General features: G+C 38.2%; 1 protein-coding gene across 1 annotated transcript; it reads left to right on the top strand.

Annotated features, from left to right (window-relative positions):
• Nucleotides 1–590: 590 nt before the first annotated feature.
• On the top strand, nt 591–12,045 carry LOC138200963 (nectin-3-like protein). The gene is made up of 8 exons (XM_069154007.1): nt 591–764; nt 2,483–2,824; nt 2,946–3,248; nt 4,896–4,989; nt 6,956–7,110; nt 7,925–8,030; nt 8,149–8,243; nt 8,657–12,045. Exons 1-7 carry the CDS (start codon nt 665–667, stop codon nt 8,228–8,230), a joined length of 1,182 nt encoding a protein of 393 aa, XP_069010108.1. The 5' UTR covers nt 591–664; the 3' UTR covers nt 8,231–8,243; nt 8,657–12,045.
• Nucleotides 12,046–13,418: the final 1,373 nt, after the last annotated feature.

The raw sequence follows: 13,418 nt of genomic DNA, 5'->3' as shown, positions 1-13,418 counted from the left end.
TCTGCATGTCTTGCATTTAAGGCCTTTTTGGTTAAAATTTGTATTTCCCATCTGGTTTTACTTAATTCTTAGAATTTGTTTGGCTAAAATGGGTGAAGGATTTCCTCTTACTATAAAAACTGCTAAGTGTTAATTAAGCAGCATAATCATGCATAAACAAACTCAGTTTGGAGGTATTATAGCCAATTAGTTTAGTAAGGCACCTGGGACAGTTTTAGTCAGGAAGTAACCGAGTACACGAACTGTAGGCAACTTGAGTGTTGTACTTAAGTACAATTTCCAGGTACTTCTACTTTTCCTGAGTATTTTCCTGTGAAGCTACTTTCTTACAAACAACAGTGTGTCAAGGTCACATTTCAGACATTTTGTATTATTAACAGCTCCACTAAATAGTGATTTCTTTTTTCCCCCTCTGGACTTCGCACGTGGTTTTATTCTATAAATATTAAAATGATACAGTATCTCACCAAAACAACAACAACAACAACAAAAAATAGAGAAGTCCAATCAGCTTCTGCTTTCCTCTCACAGTATTTGTTTGAAGACCACTCAGATTCAAGCTGTACCTAAGTGGATGTAGCTCCACCTCGTCCACGTCACCAGTGCGGTTGTCTCCGCATGAAAACCCCCCGAATGGAAGGAGGATATTTTCTTTGTTTACTTCATGGTTTGCTACCGGATCAAATTGTCGCTGCATCGTTTCTCCCGGATGTGCAGACTGCTGATGTTGATGTCAGTTCTCCTCCTGAACTCAGATGTCGAAGGTATGACTCATGTTTTCCATTTTCGTCGCTGACTCTTCCCTGTTTGTAGGTCAATAACTTTCAGGATACGATCCAAATGTATTCTATCGAGACGGATTTAAAACAACATTGTTTTGTCCATAACATAACGGAAGTACACATGTACGTGTTGCGTGCAAACATTTGAACTGTTTCTAGTTTGATTTCAATACGAATGTAGCTATTACCACGACAACAAACACTCCCCATCAGTATCATGGTGAGCAGATGTTCTGTAGCCTGGATCCATCGTAGCAGAGATGACGTACAATCTCATAAAATAAGGAAATAAAAAGGTTACGAGGGTAACAACTGTTTTGGCTTAAGGCCCTTGACAAAAAGTTACCGTAATATAATTTTAATAAATTGTTTTTAAGTCTCATTAAAGCAAAAATTATTCTTATAAGTTTTCATTTCAGTAGACCCAACGAAAATGTAAAATGATTTAAGATGTCACAATAAAACCGACAGTTGATTTTAATGTTAATTAAAACTGCAAGCATTGATGTACGGGCCCTCAGCACTCCGGCGCCCCGCCTCCCAGAAGCCGTCTCCCCGACGTGCAGCGGGCGAGGGACCACATGTCCCCACTTAAAGTTGCTATTTTTGTCTGGTTTCCTGTCTCCAGCAGGAGAGCTGGCGAGCCGTTTGGCCACGCCCACTCACCAAACACAGATGTATGGTCTCACCACGCCAGATGTATGTGACACGTTTCGTGAGGTTTCAAGCATCATTTGACCTTAAACATAAGCTTCCTGCATCACGGCGAGACATCAAACTTTGCTGCATCGTCATGGCGATGCCCATTGACAAAGTCGAATGAATGTCTCAATATATCATTAACTACATGTTTAGGTTATTGTGACCCGACTTTAGGTTCATGTGATCAACCAGCTCGACGTAGAATGTGAAAGTATGAAAAGTGTAATTTCCAGTGTCCACCAGGGGGCGCTATGACTATGAGCGAATATTACCACACAGGTGTCTTCAGGGCGGGGCTGTTATCATACCTGTGATGTTTGGAGAAGGTCGGTCCATGTCCATAAGATTTAAAGCAACTCGTAGTTTCATGGCGAGACGCTCCAAATGGCCGCCACGCTACGGGCACACCCATCGATGAAAACAAATTATTTATACAACTTTTAATCCCAAACATGTTTTCTATCCAGAGAACCTAAATTCAAGTCAGCTGGACAAAATCCCTCGGAGGAGTTCCACAAAGTACAACGTGTCAGAATCGCCCAAAATGGCGACTAAATTCAAAATGGTGGACTTCCTGTCCAGTCGACCTAACGGTGCAATGTAACTTTTTTGTGCGTCCAGGTGTGATACACGTGTCCACCGGATTTCGTGAATTTGGGTAAATGTGGCCGCCGGGGCATCTCTTTAGGGGGCGCTCTCGAGCCATTTGTGTGTGACATACATCCGGCCTGGTGAGACCATACATCTGATGTGTTTTATGAGTGGGCGTGGCCAAACGTCTCACCAGCTCCCCCTGCTGGAGACAGGAAACGAGACAAAAATAGCAACTTTAAGCGGGTATAAGCGGTCCCTGGCGCGCTGCACGTCGGGGAGACGGCTTCGGGGAGGCGGGGCGCCGGATTGCTGAGGGCCCGTACATCACTGCTTGCAGTTTTAATTTTGTTTCTGCTTTTTGAATTGTAACCTGATAGCCTGATCAAGTTTTATTCACTTTACAGCTCTCCAGGTGATTGGTGGAAGTACGACCGTGGTGCAAGGACAGTATGCCATCTTACCCTGCAAACTCATTGACACCGTGGAGGATCTCACGCAGATTTCCTGGCAGAGGAAGACCAGACAAAAACCTCTCAATGACAATTTCATGACTATCCGACCACAAAAACAACCAAAGTTCTACAATGGGATTGATAAAAGATTTACATTTATTGGGAATTTGAATGACAGAAATGGATCTCTTCAGTTATCCAATGTTACTCTGATGGATGAAGGCACCTACACCTGCCTCTTCACTTTGTTCCCCAGTGGAGTTCACAAAACGGAGATAGTGCTAAACCTGATTGGTATGATGAAACCTTAACATGGTCTGGATGTTATGTTTGTATGTGTCTGAGGGAGAAAATTAGTGTGGCTTTTACCTTCTTGCTTGAATGTTGACTTCTTTGTATACGATAACTCTTATAGTGCCTCCACTCACAAGCCTGAAGGATGATCGTCCCACTTTGGGTAATGAAGAGGTTTCCCTTGCCACCTGCACGGCTGCCGCCTCGAGGCCTTCTGTAGACGTGAGGTGGCTCACTGGTTCTCTGGCAGAAAAAGTGAGAGAAACAAGCAACTCCACCGAGCATGCCAACGGTACAACTACCACAGTCAGCTCGCTGTTCGGAGTCCCCACCAAAGAAATCAACCATCATGTGGTCCACTGTGTCGTCTCCAGTTCAGCTCTGTCCACAAACGAAAGCCTGTCCTTCACCATCCAGGTCTACTGTGAGTACACCAATATGTTTCTCTATCAGTTGTTCATGTAGTTCAGCATTCATGTTTACTTGCAGCATTGTCAATTTCGTAATGTTTAAATTATTTTGTTCATTGTCATTACTTTTTGAAGAGATACACAGACTAACAGAAGTATTCTCAATAGCTAGGTACTACTACTGAGGGTCAGCAAAAACAAGATATTCCTGGAAAATCTTTAAATATTACTGAGCCATGAGACAAAAATAGTTGAATAATTTAATGAAAAAATGATCTTGTTATAAAGAGAGTTTGCCGTTTCATCACTACTAAAAATGGAGTGGGCCAAGTAACTCACTGTCACTGTCCTCCTTCGTTAAGACTCTTCAAATTCTATTTAGTTGTAAAAGAGGTTTAATACCAGCAGTTAAAACGGAAGTACAGAGTGTTCAGACATTTACAAATGTGAAATGCGTCATAGCCATATATTTGAAACAATTGTAGTGTGACCCGAATCATTGGGGTTCTTTGTCTGTAGGATTGCAATATTATCTGCTGTACTTGTCAGCTGGTTTTGTTGCTTCACATTATGCTTCCACAAAAATGTTGAGAAATGCCTTTGTTGTCTGAGGACAAAACAAGTAAGGCTTGGGTCAAGACTAATTGAGGACATGTAAACTGGGGACAAAAGGCAGAATGATAAGCTCACAGTTTCTCTTAAACTAAAACACAACTGAAGCTGTGTCCTCATACTTTAGCAGATATTCGCTCTGGAATGTGGCAGAGGCGGAAAGAGTCTGGATGAAAGTCCCCTTCTTTAACAAAAACAGAAAAAAAAACCTCAAAACTCTTCTCCTTCATAAAGTGTATTATTTATAGGATTGAACTTTTACTCTAACAGTGGCATCAAATGAACAGAAAAAGATGATAAAATAATTTATTGCAATTATTTGTGTGACAATTATCAGTATCTAAAATGTTCTCATCTATTGTGTCTCTCCACCATGATAGTGCATAATTTCCTGAAACAGAAGTTGACTCCGACTGCTTTCATCAACTTGACAATGAGCTGAAACTGGAATTACTATGCCAGCATGGATCACTATATCTTTTTCTAAAACCCTGTGTAATAAGACACAAAGCATCAGGCTGTTTTGAGTGAGTGAGTGAGTGAGTGCATACGACCTGTCTCAACAGATAACTGGTGTTCTGTTTCTCTTGGAATTCCCGTGCCGGCCCGCTGTATTATATATAATTGTTGTTTTTCCTGAGTTTTCCATGAGACAGTTTTAATGCTGAGGCAGTGGCATTGCCCACAGGTCTACCATGGAATAATCACAGCTTCAGTTTCAGCACTTTGTTTGTAGATATCAAAAAACTGCTGTGTGATGCATCACCTTGACCTTAATTTGAGAGGCAGCTAATTTACTGTAAACATGTGACTTATATCTGTATACAGAGATTGATATGTTCTTTTGAAAAGCTCCTAAATATGTTATTCTGAACATGCAATGTGCTGTTTTCCAAGTTTGCTCCAAGATGACCTTTAAACGAATTAACAATACCTAAATAACCAATATAAATCACAGAATCCGAACATTCAAGTGAAATATTATTTTGATATCATTGTTATTTTTGTGTTACAGAATTAACACAGCTCACTGTCTTACTTTTTCGTAGTCTCTCCCATGGAAGTGAATGTTGTTGAAATTTCTAAAGATTCATTTGAATGCATGACAGAAGCCAACCCAAACGCAACTGTTTCCTGGAGCAGGTAAAGTAGTTTAAATAACAGTTTTAAAACGCTGAACAAACTAAGATTATTCTTATCGTTTATATCAAGGCACTATTTGTCATTCTCTCAAGGTTTGTACAGTGTTGTACAGTTTTGCCGTTAACTAAATAAATAAGATTGATATTCTTTGTGTTTAAGTTGTGTGTTCTCAGAAGCATTTGTGGATTATAGTTGTAATATGTAGAGAACGTAGTTGTTGGTCTGATGAAAAGCCCTGAGAGAGAATTTGTAATGATGGCTAAAGAACTACATGTGACACAAATCAACACATCACACAAACAAGAGTTATAATGGTGGTGAAGGGGAATTTTGAAAAAAGTAGGTCAACCAAGTAAATAATACTTCCTCCGAAAATGTGTGCAGCAGGAACAGACCTTGAACAAGCTTCCACACCAACATATAAGGGTGTGGAATCAAACGGTCGTTTACCATTAATTTGAAAGTAAATGTGCAAGTTTTCAAAACTTTAAGTCAACTCAATGTTTTCAAACCACTTCTGAGATTGTAAATATGAATATTTCAAGCTTAAAGCCTTTTGACTTGAAGGAATGAACGGCTGAGAATTCACTGGCTCAAAGGATTGCTATAGGTTTTGTCATGTCTTTAAAATTTACCCCTTTTTAACAAAAATTTGGAAGCATTTTGTTAATTGGACACAATACAAATTAATACAGCCACAGAAAAGGAAAGCTATTTCCATTTTTGCTTTGTATGCAAACTTCCTGCATTGTTTGAGTTTGTAAGTAAAAAGTTTACTGGAAATGTCTTTTTTTTCTGTACTACCTTTATCTGTAGGTACTGTTTGCTTGTTTAAATATGTTGAAAATGTCAACAATTGTTGTTAGAAATATTGAAAGTGGAAACTTTGGTCAGCTACAAGTGAAAAGTAAAAGAGATGGAAATAACTGTTGAATGAAATCAGTATTTCAATCAACAGCGAGCAACGCTGTAATGAGTCAAAGGAGGTATAAAGGCTTCTCTGTGATCAAAAGCTCTAAAAAACACATTGTTCACTGACTGCCTACAGCCAGTAATACAGTCTGACTGTAGACAGTCAGTGAACAATGCATTTTTTAGAGCTTTTTTTGCACTTTGTTTCAAAAGAACTCTATGAATATGAACCAAAACATAAAACATTGTGGGCTGGAAATATACTAAAATGAAAGGCCACTGCAGAGTCAAGGAAGACACGGTTTCCGTTATCACATGCAAACTATCCACGAACATAATCTGATATGATCAACAGCTCTAGCTCCTAAATGTGGTGGAAATGTAGTTGTATGCTTAGCTGGTGTTTCTGTTTTAATATGTAACATTCTTCTGCAGGGGCTCTAAGTGTAAATATTTGTACAACGTTGGATCAATAAGTTCTCAGACTGCTCCTGTTGTTTGCGAACGATGCACAGCACCGTCACATACTCGGGGCAGGAGGAAGAAATAACCCAAGAGAGTAAAGATTACAAATTTCCTCGCTTGATCAAAATCAGCACACGAGTTAAACACTTTTTCATGAGCGCTGGTTCGTGAGCACGGGGATTTCTGTGTGGACATGACCAGAGGGCACAGATACTATTTCTGTCAAACAGAGACCCTGACATTCGTGTTTCTGAGGGGGCGGTATGTCGCGGTTTAAACCGAGAAAGGTGCATCCAATCAGACGCACAACCAGTTGTTGTTTTGTTTTTTTACATTCGCGGGATCATGCACCATGAATTCGTCCCGCAGAGTCAGACTGTTGACACCGAGCTCAACTGTGACCTGAACTGTGGCGCGATGGCACTTGGGTTCTCCAACATGACAATGCGCCTGCTCACAGCACGTTGAAAACGCACTAGTTTCTCGCTCTCAATAATACGGCGCATCGTTCACGCACAACAGGAGCAGTCTCTGAATTGATTGATCCACCCTCGTACATTTCATGCTGAGCCTTGTTTGTCTCTTCCAGATCTGGCCAGGATTTGCCCAAGTCTGCTGTCAGAGTAGATGGTTCAAAACTACAGCTTCTGAGCATGTCCTCTGATTTGAATGGCTTTTACCAGTGTGAAGCATCAAACCCATATGGAAGAAAACATGGTCAGCTCTTTGTGCATGTGGTTGCAGGTGAGTTCGGGTTTGATTTGGTTAGGCACTTTGTCAAATAGGTGTGTTGATGCTCTCTTTCCTTCACTGGTAGATGTGACCACATATCACATTTGGTAAGATCCTGAATTGGTGACTAATCGAGGGTATCCACCTTGAAACCGTGGTGACTGTATAGATATTATGTGGTGTCAGGTTTAAGATATGTGTGAAGCATCCGTGTTATAGAATTTTTAGCTTCTTTGCTGCAACATCCATATTTGAAGCATTATCTTCTATCAACCAGCTTTATTAGCCACGTTTAGGAACACGTAGAAGGATTCCTTCAATGTCGTCATCACATTAATTATATGCGTCTGGACAGACATGCATGCACAGTGCAAATTGACTGGTTGGCAGAGGGATGCAATTATGAAGTGATACACGTAGTTGGAATGTGTTCCTGTTTTGCATTTCTGGATTTGAGAGTTTGTGGACATTGTTTAATTAATTTTGTAATAGTTTCTCTTTTCTTTTCTTTTCTACTCATTTAAACGTTGAACTTAGAGCATGTCCTATCTTGTGAAAAGTGCTGTTCCTGCTTGGAGTAAATCAATGTCTTACTTTTGACCCTCTGGACGTGTCTGTACAAGAAAAGTTTTCAGAAATAATGTTTGGCGAGGGTACACGACGTTGTGTTAAAAACAGAGTCAGTAATTGTACTTCTTATGAACTTTTTATCAAAACAAATTGAGAAAGAAAATATAAACCCAAAAAAACAAGTTTAGTTTGTGACATTAGTGATATTAGTATTTCCTCTGACTGTATATCATTCTTGTGTCTTTTCTCCCTTCAGGATCCTGCCCTGCTTGTTGCTCCCTATTTGGTGTTTTGCTTTTCCTGAATATCACTGGAGCGATTGTTGCTGCGTGGTACAGTTATAAACAAGGAATTTTCCCGAGGTACCAAGTTTAATTGCCCAGCATGCACATATACCCGACTACTGATAAATATATAAGCATATACTTCACATCCAAGGAAAACCTTTTGTTGTATATTAACTGGTGTTTCATTATGCAGGAGAAGAGAGAACCCACGTAGTGAGAGAGTCCCAACATCTCCCCATGCATCCGAACCTCTGGAACAACATGAGGATTTGTAACCACTATAGGGAGGTAAAGGAATATATGTAACAGTTAATTTGTTCAAATGTGCCATAGTTTTATTTTGTTACCCTCAAAATGAATGATCCCATATCATAACAATTCAGATTTCCATTTCTTTTTGATCATAAAGGGGGTCAAGTTACTATTTAAATACGGTGAAAGTGTCAAAACACTTAGCCCCTAAAAACGGCACACAGCCAATATTGAACAACTGTGCTGTTTGGACTTCTGTACGTTTGTGATGTCACAAACCCACACTATTGTCATATGTCAGAATTGAATAAAAAAAATGCAGTTATTTTAGGTACATTTTATTTGCACCTGTAGTTGTACTTATGCAGGAGTACAACACATTTCATCGTCTTCTTTTCTTGACTTTAACTAACAGTTAAACTGTGATTTTTTTTTTTTTTAATCTGCAGATACCCTGAAACGCAGATTCAATTGAAATTAAATGTGCCCTAGGAATGTCAGCTGTGGAGGCAACAAGATGGATCACAGTTGGACTGCTGGAAGTTACAGGCTCCACCACCAACAGGTGGCCTGACACAACGTGGTTAGTGAATAGCCCTAGTTGATGTATGTCAGTTTATAGCATTACTTCACATCACTACTTAGTGTTAGGCAGCGCAGTGCATTAAACATTCGCCAACAACAAAAATTCTCAAATATTTTCTGAGCTCCCCTAAATGCAGCATTATTTAACTGAAGTGAATAACCACACAGTTCATCTGAAATCACGCCTGGGTGACCAGACAGAAAGAATGAGCTGGCTGAACAGTGTAAAACGTGAATGCCGCTAGACATTTACAGACATCTCTGTATGTAGTTCTGGAGCTATTCAGCTATTGCAGAAGAATAAGGCCATTGTTCAAATGGTTCATTATTTACATATTGTGTTCCGAAAATACCAATGTGTATGGGAACTGACATTTAAAACAATGTTAAGCACCATGCATGTATGATCCTATGGCACTGTGCAACAGAAGAAACTACTAACAAAGTAGAGTAGTAGTCAACAAAGTGAAAACTGCAGTTGCCACAAGTCTTTTGAAATGTCATTTCCCTGTTATCTTTAACTGCCTGCAGCTGCTTTATCAACAACAGCATTAACAGTACTTGACTCCTGTGCGTATTTTTCCATCAACAGCTTAACTGCTGACAGCAGCAAAGAATTATGATGTATGTCGGAAAGGAAGTTACTCTGAGAAATCAGAAGACCCAAACACATATTTACACTCGCTGTAGTAATGTGGGTACTTTATCTCTACATTTATCTCATTATTAGTGCGAAACCCCTAAAGGGGGATTGTTAAGCTTAATATGTTAAAGTTAAAGGTTTTGCATTTTTCTCACAATAACTTAAGTATCAATACAATAACTGAACTATTTACATTTTGTTAATTATTGCTTATTTCAGAAGTATGTTCATGACAGCATTCGGTCACTAGTTGTGAGAGCAGCTGCAGCTGGCCTGCCTCTTTCTTTTGGGTGAGGCTGTGAATGTGGATATGAGGAGCTTCAGTTCAGCACTCAGTCAACAGCACAACCATATTTATTCACTGCATACACAACCATTGCGTGTAGTTATTGTTACATCCGTTATTGTTTGGGTTTCTGAAGTCAATTTGTAAAAATAATAATATTTTTCTCCATTGTTCTGCATCGGTTTAACAGCGACTTTCATTGACAAATACTTGTACTACACAAGAAACAAGCACGTTTCAGGAATGTGTTCCTGGAAAAGTCTGATGTCTTTAACTTATTCCCTCAATTATCATATTTACTAAAGTGCCTGTAATGGTCAAGAAGTTATTTTTTAGAAATGATAAAACAGAAAACTTGTGTAAATGAGGTACACTTATACTGCAGAGTATAAGAACACTTTCAATATGTATTATTATTCTTAAAAACAGTTTTTTTTAAAATATTTTGTTAAACAATGCGGCAAAACATTAGAAACACTTTTCCACTTGCACTGCACTTAACTTTCGGCTTTTGTGAATGTTAGAGCTGTGAACGATCTACATATAATCTTTAAAATGTTGTTTGGCTAAAATGTTTGGTTTGTTACTTTGGACGAGCAGCAAACTGTCAAGTTGATTAATATTGTTTAATCATTTGACTGCTGCCACCAGATTTGTCATGCAGCTGCGGTAGGTCGGTGTAGATACGTCTTTTGCGTGATACTATCATTGTAATGTCATCTAGTTTGACTGAATATGTTTAATAATGTTCCATATTTCCACACTTTAATTCCATTTTCTCAAATTTGACTCCATATATCTCAAGTATTTCAAGTCCTTATCCATTTTTCTCAACTTTACATTGACCTTGATCATAAATTATCTGCTGAACGGCATGCCACGATATATAAATATAAACATAATTTGGCATGATTGACTACTCAATGCCAGGAGCTGCTGAACTTCTGAAAATCTAAATTGCCTGCTAAAATATTTTATCTCTGTCTAATGCACAGAAAGAGATGGTAAAAATAACTTGCTCTTGTTCTACATTTCTTTAATATTGGTGCGTATGCCTTATTTCTTGTTTGAGTTATTTATTTCTTTTGTGTGAAATAATGTTAGTCAAACCATTGAGTGTTAGTCTTCAGTCACTGTATTTCTGTTGTGGATGTAAAATTTTATTTGATGATGTGTTTAAGATGATCAAAAGTTAAAATTAAGTTCTGTATTACAAACAATATAAAAATTGAAATAAAAACAATAAAAAGCATTTTTTTACTGCTAATACCTGCTAATAGCTGCTAATAGCTGCTAATTTGCATCTGACTGATCTCAGAAAGAAGGAAATATCCTGTACTGAGGGTATCCATCTTAATTGATTTGATTTGATTAATGCTGGTGCTAACTTGCTCACAATTAACAATGTTTGGCATGTAGGAGGAAAACTTTCTGCTGTAATTTGATTATTTCAAGAATCATTCATCCATAATTACTGAAATAATTGAAATATTTCAGTGCAGAAAATTAAAGAAAACAATTAATTTTACGTTCATTGTTAAATACTTTATACTGGTATGACCAGTAAAGTGATTCACTAGGAAACATGAACATAACATAAAATTAATCGATCTTAACTGTGGTCAACATAATTCAATCAGAACCAAGAATAGCAACCTGCTAATCGCACTAGAAAAACAATCGGGGGCCCATTAAGATGTTTGGAAATGGAAAAATGATAACAATTGAAGTCGACAGCATCATTGTACTATTGAAAATCGTACATGCTGGTAACCTTGGGAAAACTTGAATGTCAGTACCAAATCGTATTGAAGTCCATCCAGATCACTTGAAACAACAGGATTCATCGTGATCGAGTATTGAGGGAAAAGGTCCTTTTGCATTTATTTTATGGATAAGGGGGAATATAGTAGAATTCATCCCACTTTATTTACACTTGAAAAAGCTTTGTAGTTTGACTGTAAACCTGAAATCTTTGATAAGTATAGATTGAAGATGCAGTAGATTGCCAATTTTCCATTCATCTGTGGTCATTGAAAATAGTCATTTTAATTAAAAAAAACTTTGTGGGCTTTGGGAGTTGGTTGTTTAAAGTGGAAGCAGTTTTTCCATTCCACTTTCGAATTACATTTCTATCATTTTTTTATGTTATGATTTTTCTATAATTTTTTTTAGTTTTTAATTGTTTTGTGACTTGAATTGCAACCTCAAAATTTATTTTTTGCTTTGTAACTCAACTTGTATCTTGTTGATGCAATTCTGCGCTGACTGTTTGTGTTTTCTTTGGATTGTAGTCAAATTAAACATTAGTTAAAAATTACAAACACCTCAGCTTCAGTGTACTAATGTGTACACGTCACCTCCTTCATATATATATATATATATATATAATCTACAGTCAGGATAATGGATAAAAGAGATGAACAGATAGTCACTTATGTGTCAGCTGTCACAGTGACAGTTTCATAGAAACAAGAGACAGGAAAGAATGACTAGAATTAGATAACTCCTATTGCATAAAAGCTTTCTAGCCTCTTATTAGCTTTACAGAGGACTCTCTCAAACTGCATACAGCATGTTAGACTTGAGGAAGACAGATTGATTGTAGAAAGTAAAAGTCTTCATATCTTGTCCTATGATGCTTTTTTGTCTAATTTTTTTTTATAATCTGTCTTTCATATTATAGAAGTTGAATACTAAATGACTCGATTACCTCTTTATGGTTAAATATAATGTTAACACCAGATTTACAAAAATTCCCATACAATCCGAGCACTACTGAATATACAGCTCGTTTCTTTTTTTGCACCCCGATCATTACCTTTTCATTTAAGTTTTCTGTTTTTGCTTTCCTAACTGATGAGTTTCAGTCGCAACATACTGGAAACTGTTTTATCTCTTTTATCTTGAGACACACACCCACACACACCCACAGACACCCCCCCTCCACACAAACACACCCATCCCCAGTGCAGTGTGAGCTCCTCTTTTTTAATTTTAATTTTTTTTATTTAATTTTTTTTATTTCACTCTATTAATCCCCGAGGGGAAATTTCTTCGCTACAGCAGGGGGGCTCTCAGGGGGGAGCTGCTGCAACAGGCTGCCACGAGCGAGGCGCCAGGTAACCTGACCTGAGGTGCATGTTTTTGGATCCTCAGGTGCATGCTCCCCTCTGCAGGATTCACACATTTATCTCAACAACATGTGACAGCTCTGCTGAACTCACTGTGAGGCTCACTGTGAGGCAGGTTTGCTGGGAGTGGAGCCGTCTGAAGGACCTCCTGCTTTGGTAGCTTCTGACTTTTGGAAAGAAATTATTGACTTTGTATTTCATGAGAGAATTTGAATGGGAATCTGTTGGAGCCAGAGGTTTTTTTTGTAAAGATAGCCCCTTGTGGACCCCAGTGGTATTGCATTTTAAGGCACTTCCAGATTGACTTCACTTTTCAGACAGAGACTCCGTCCATTCTTTTATACAATCAATGGTAAGTTTCTCTGTAGGTCTTGATGCTATTATTTAAAGAGATGGAATATGCGGCACCATATAAAACTTTTTTTTTTATTTATTTTTTTTTTTTTTATTGAATTCAAACATCAGACAGTGGCCTTTAATGTGGGCCAGACATTTCCCTCAGTAGTTGGAAACTTCCTAAAATCAGGTGTCAACTTTTTCTTAACTCTTTTACCATTACTACT

This window comes from Embiotoca jacksoni, unplaced genomic scaffold, assembly GCF_022577435.1.
Source record: "Embiotoca jacksoni isolate LCO1_2020_lvr unplaced genomic scaffold, fEmbJac1.0.p SCAF_2, whole genome shotgun sequence".
NCBI lineage: Eukaryota > Metazoa > Chordata > Actinopteri > Embiotocidae > Embiotoca > Embiotoca jacksoni.
The sequence above is the reverse complement of the archived record's forward strand: the minus strand, read 5'-3'. Positions and strand labels throughout refer to the sequence as shown.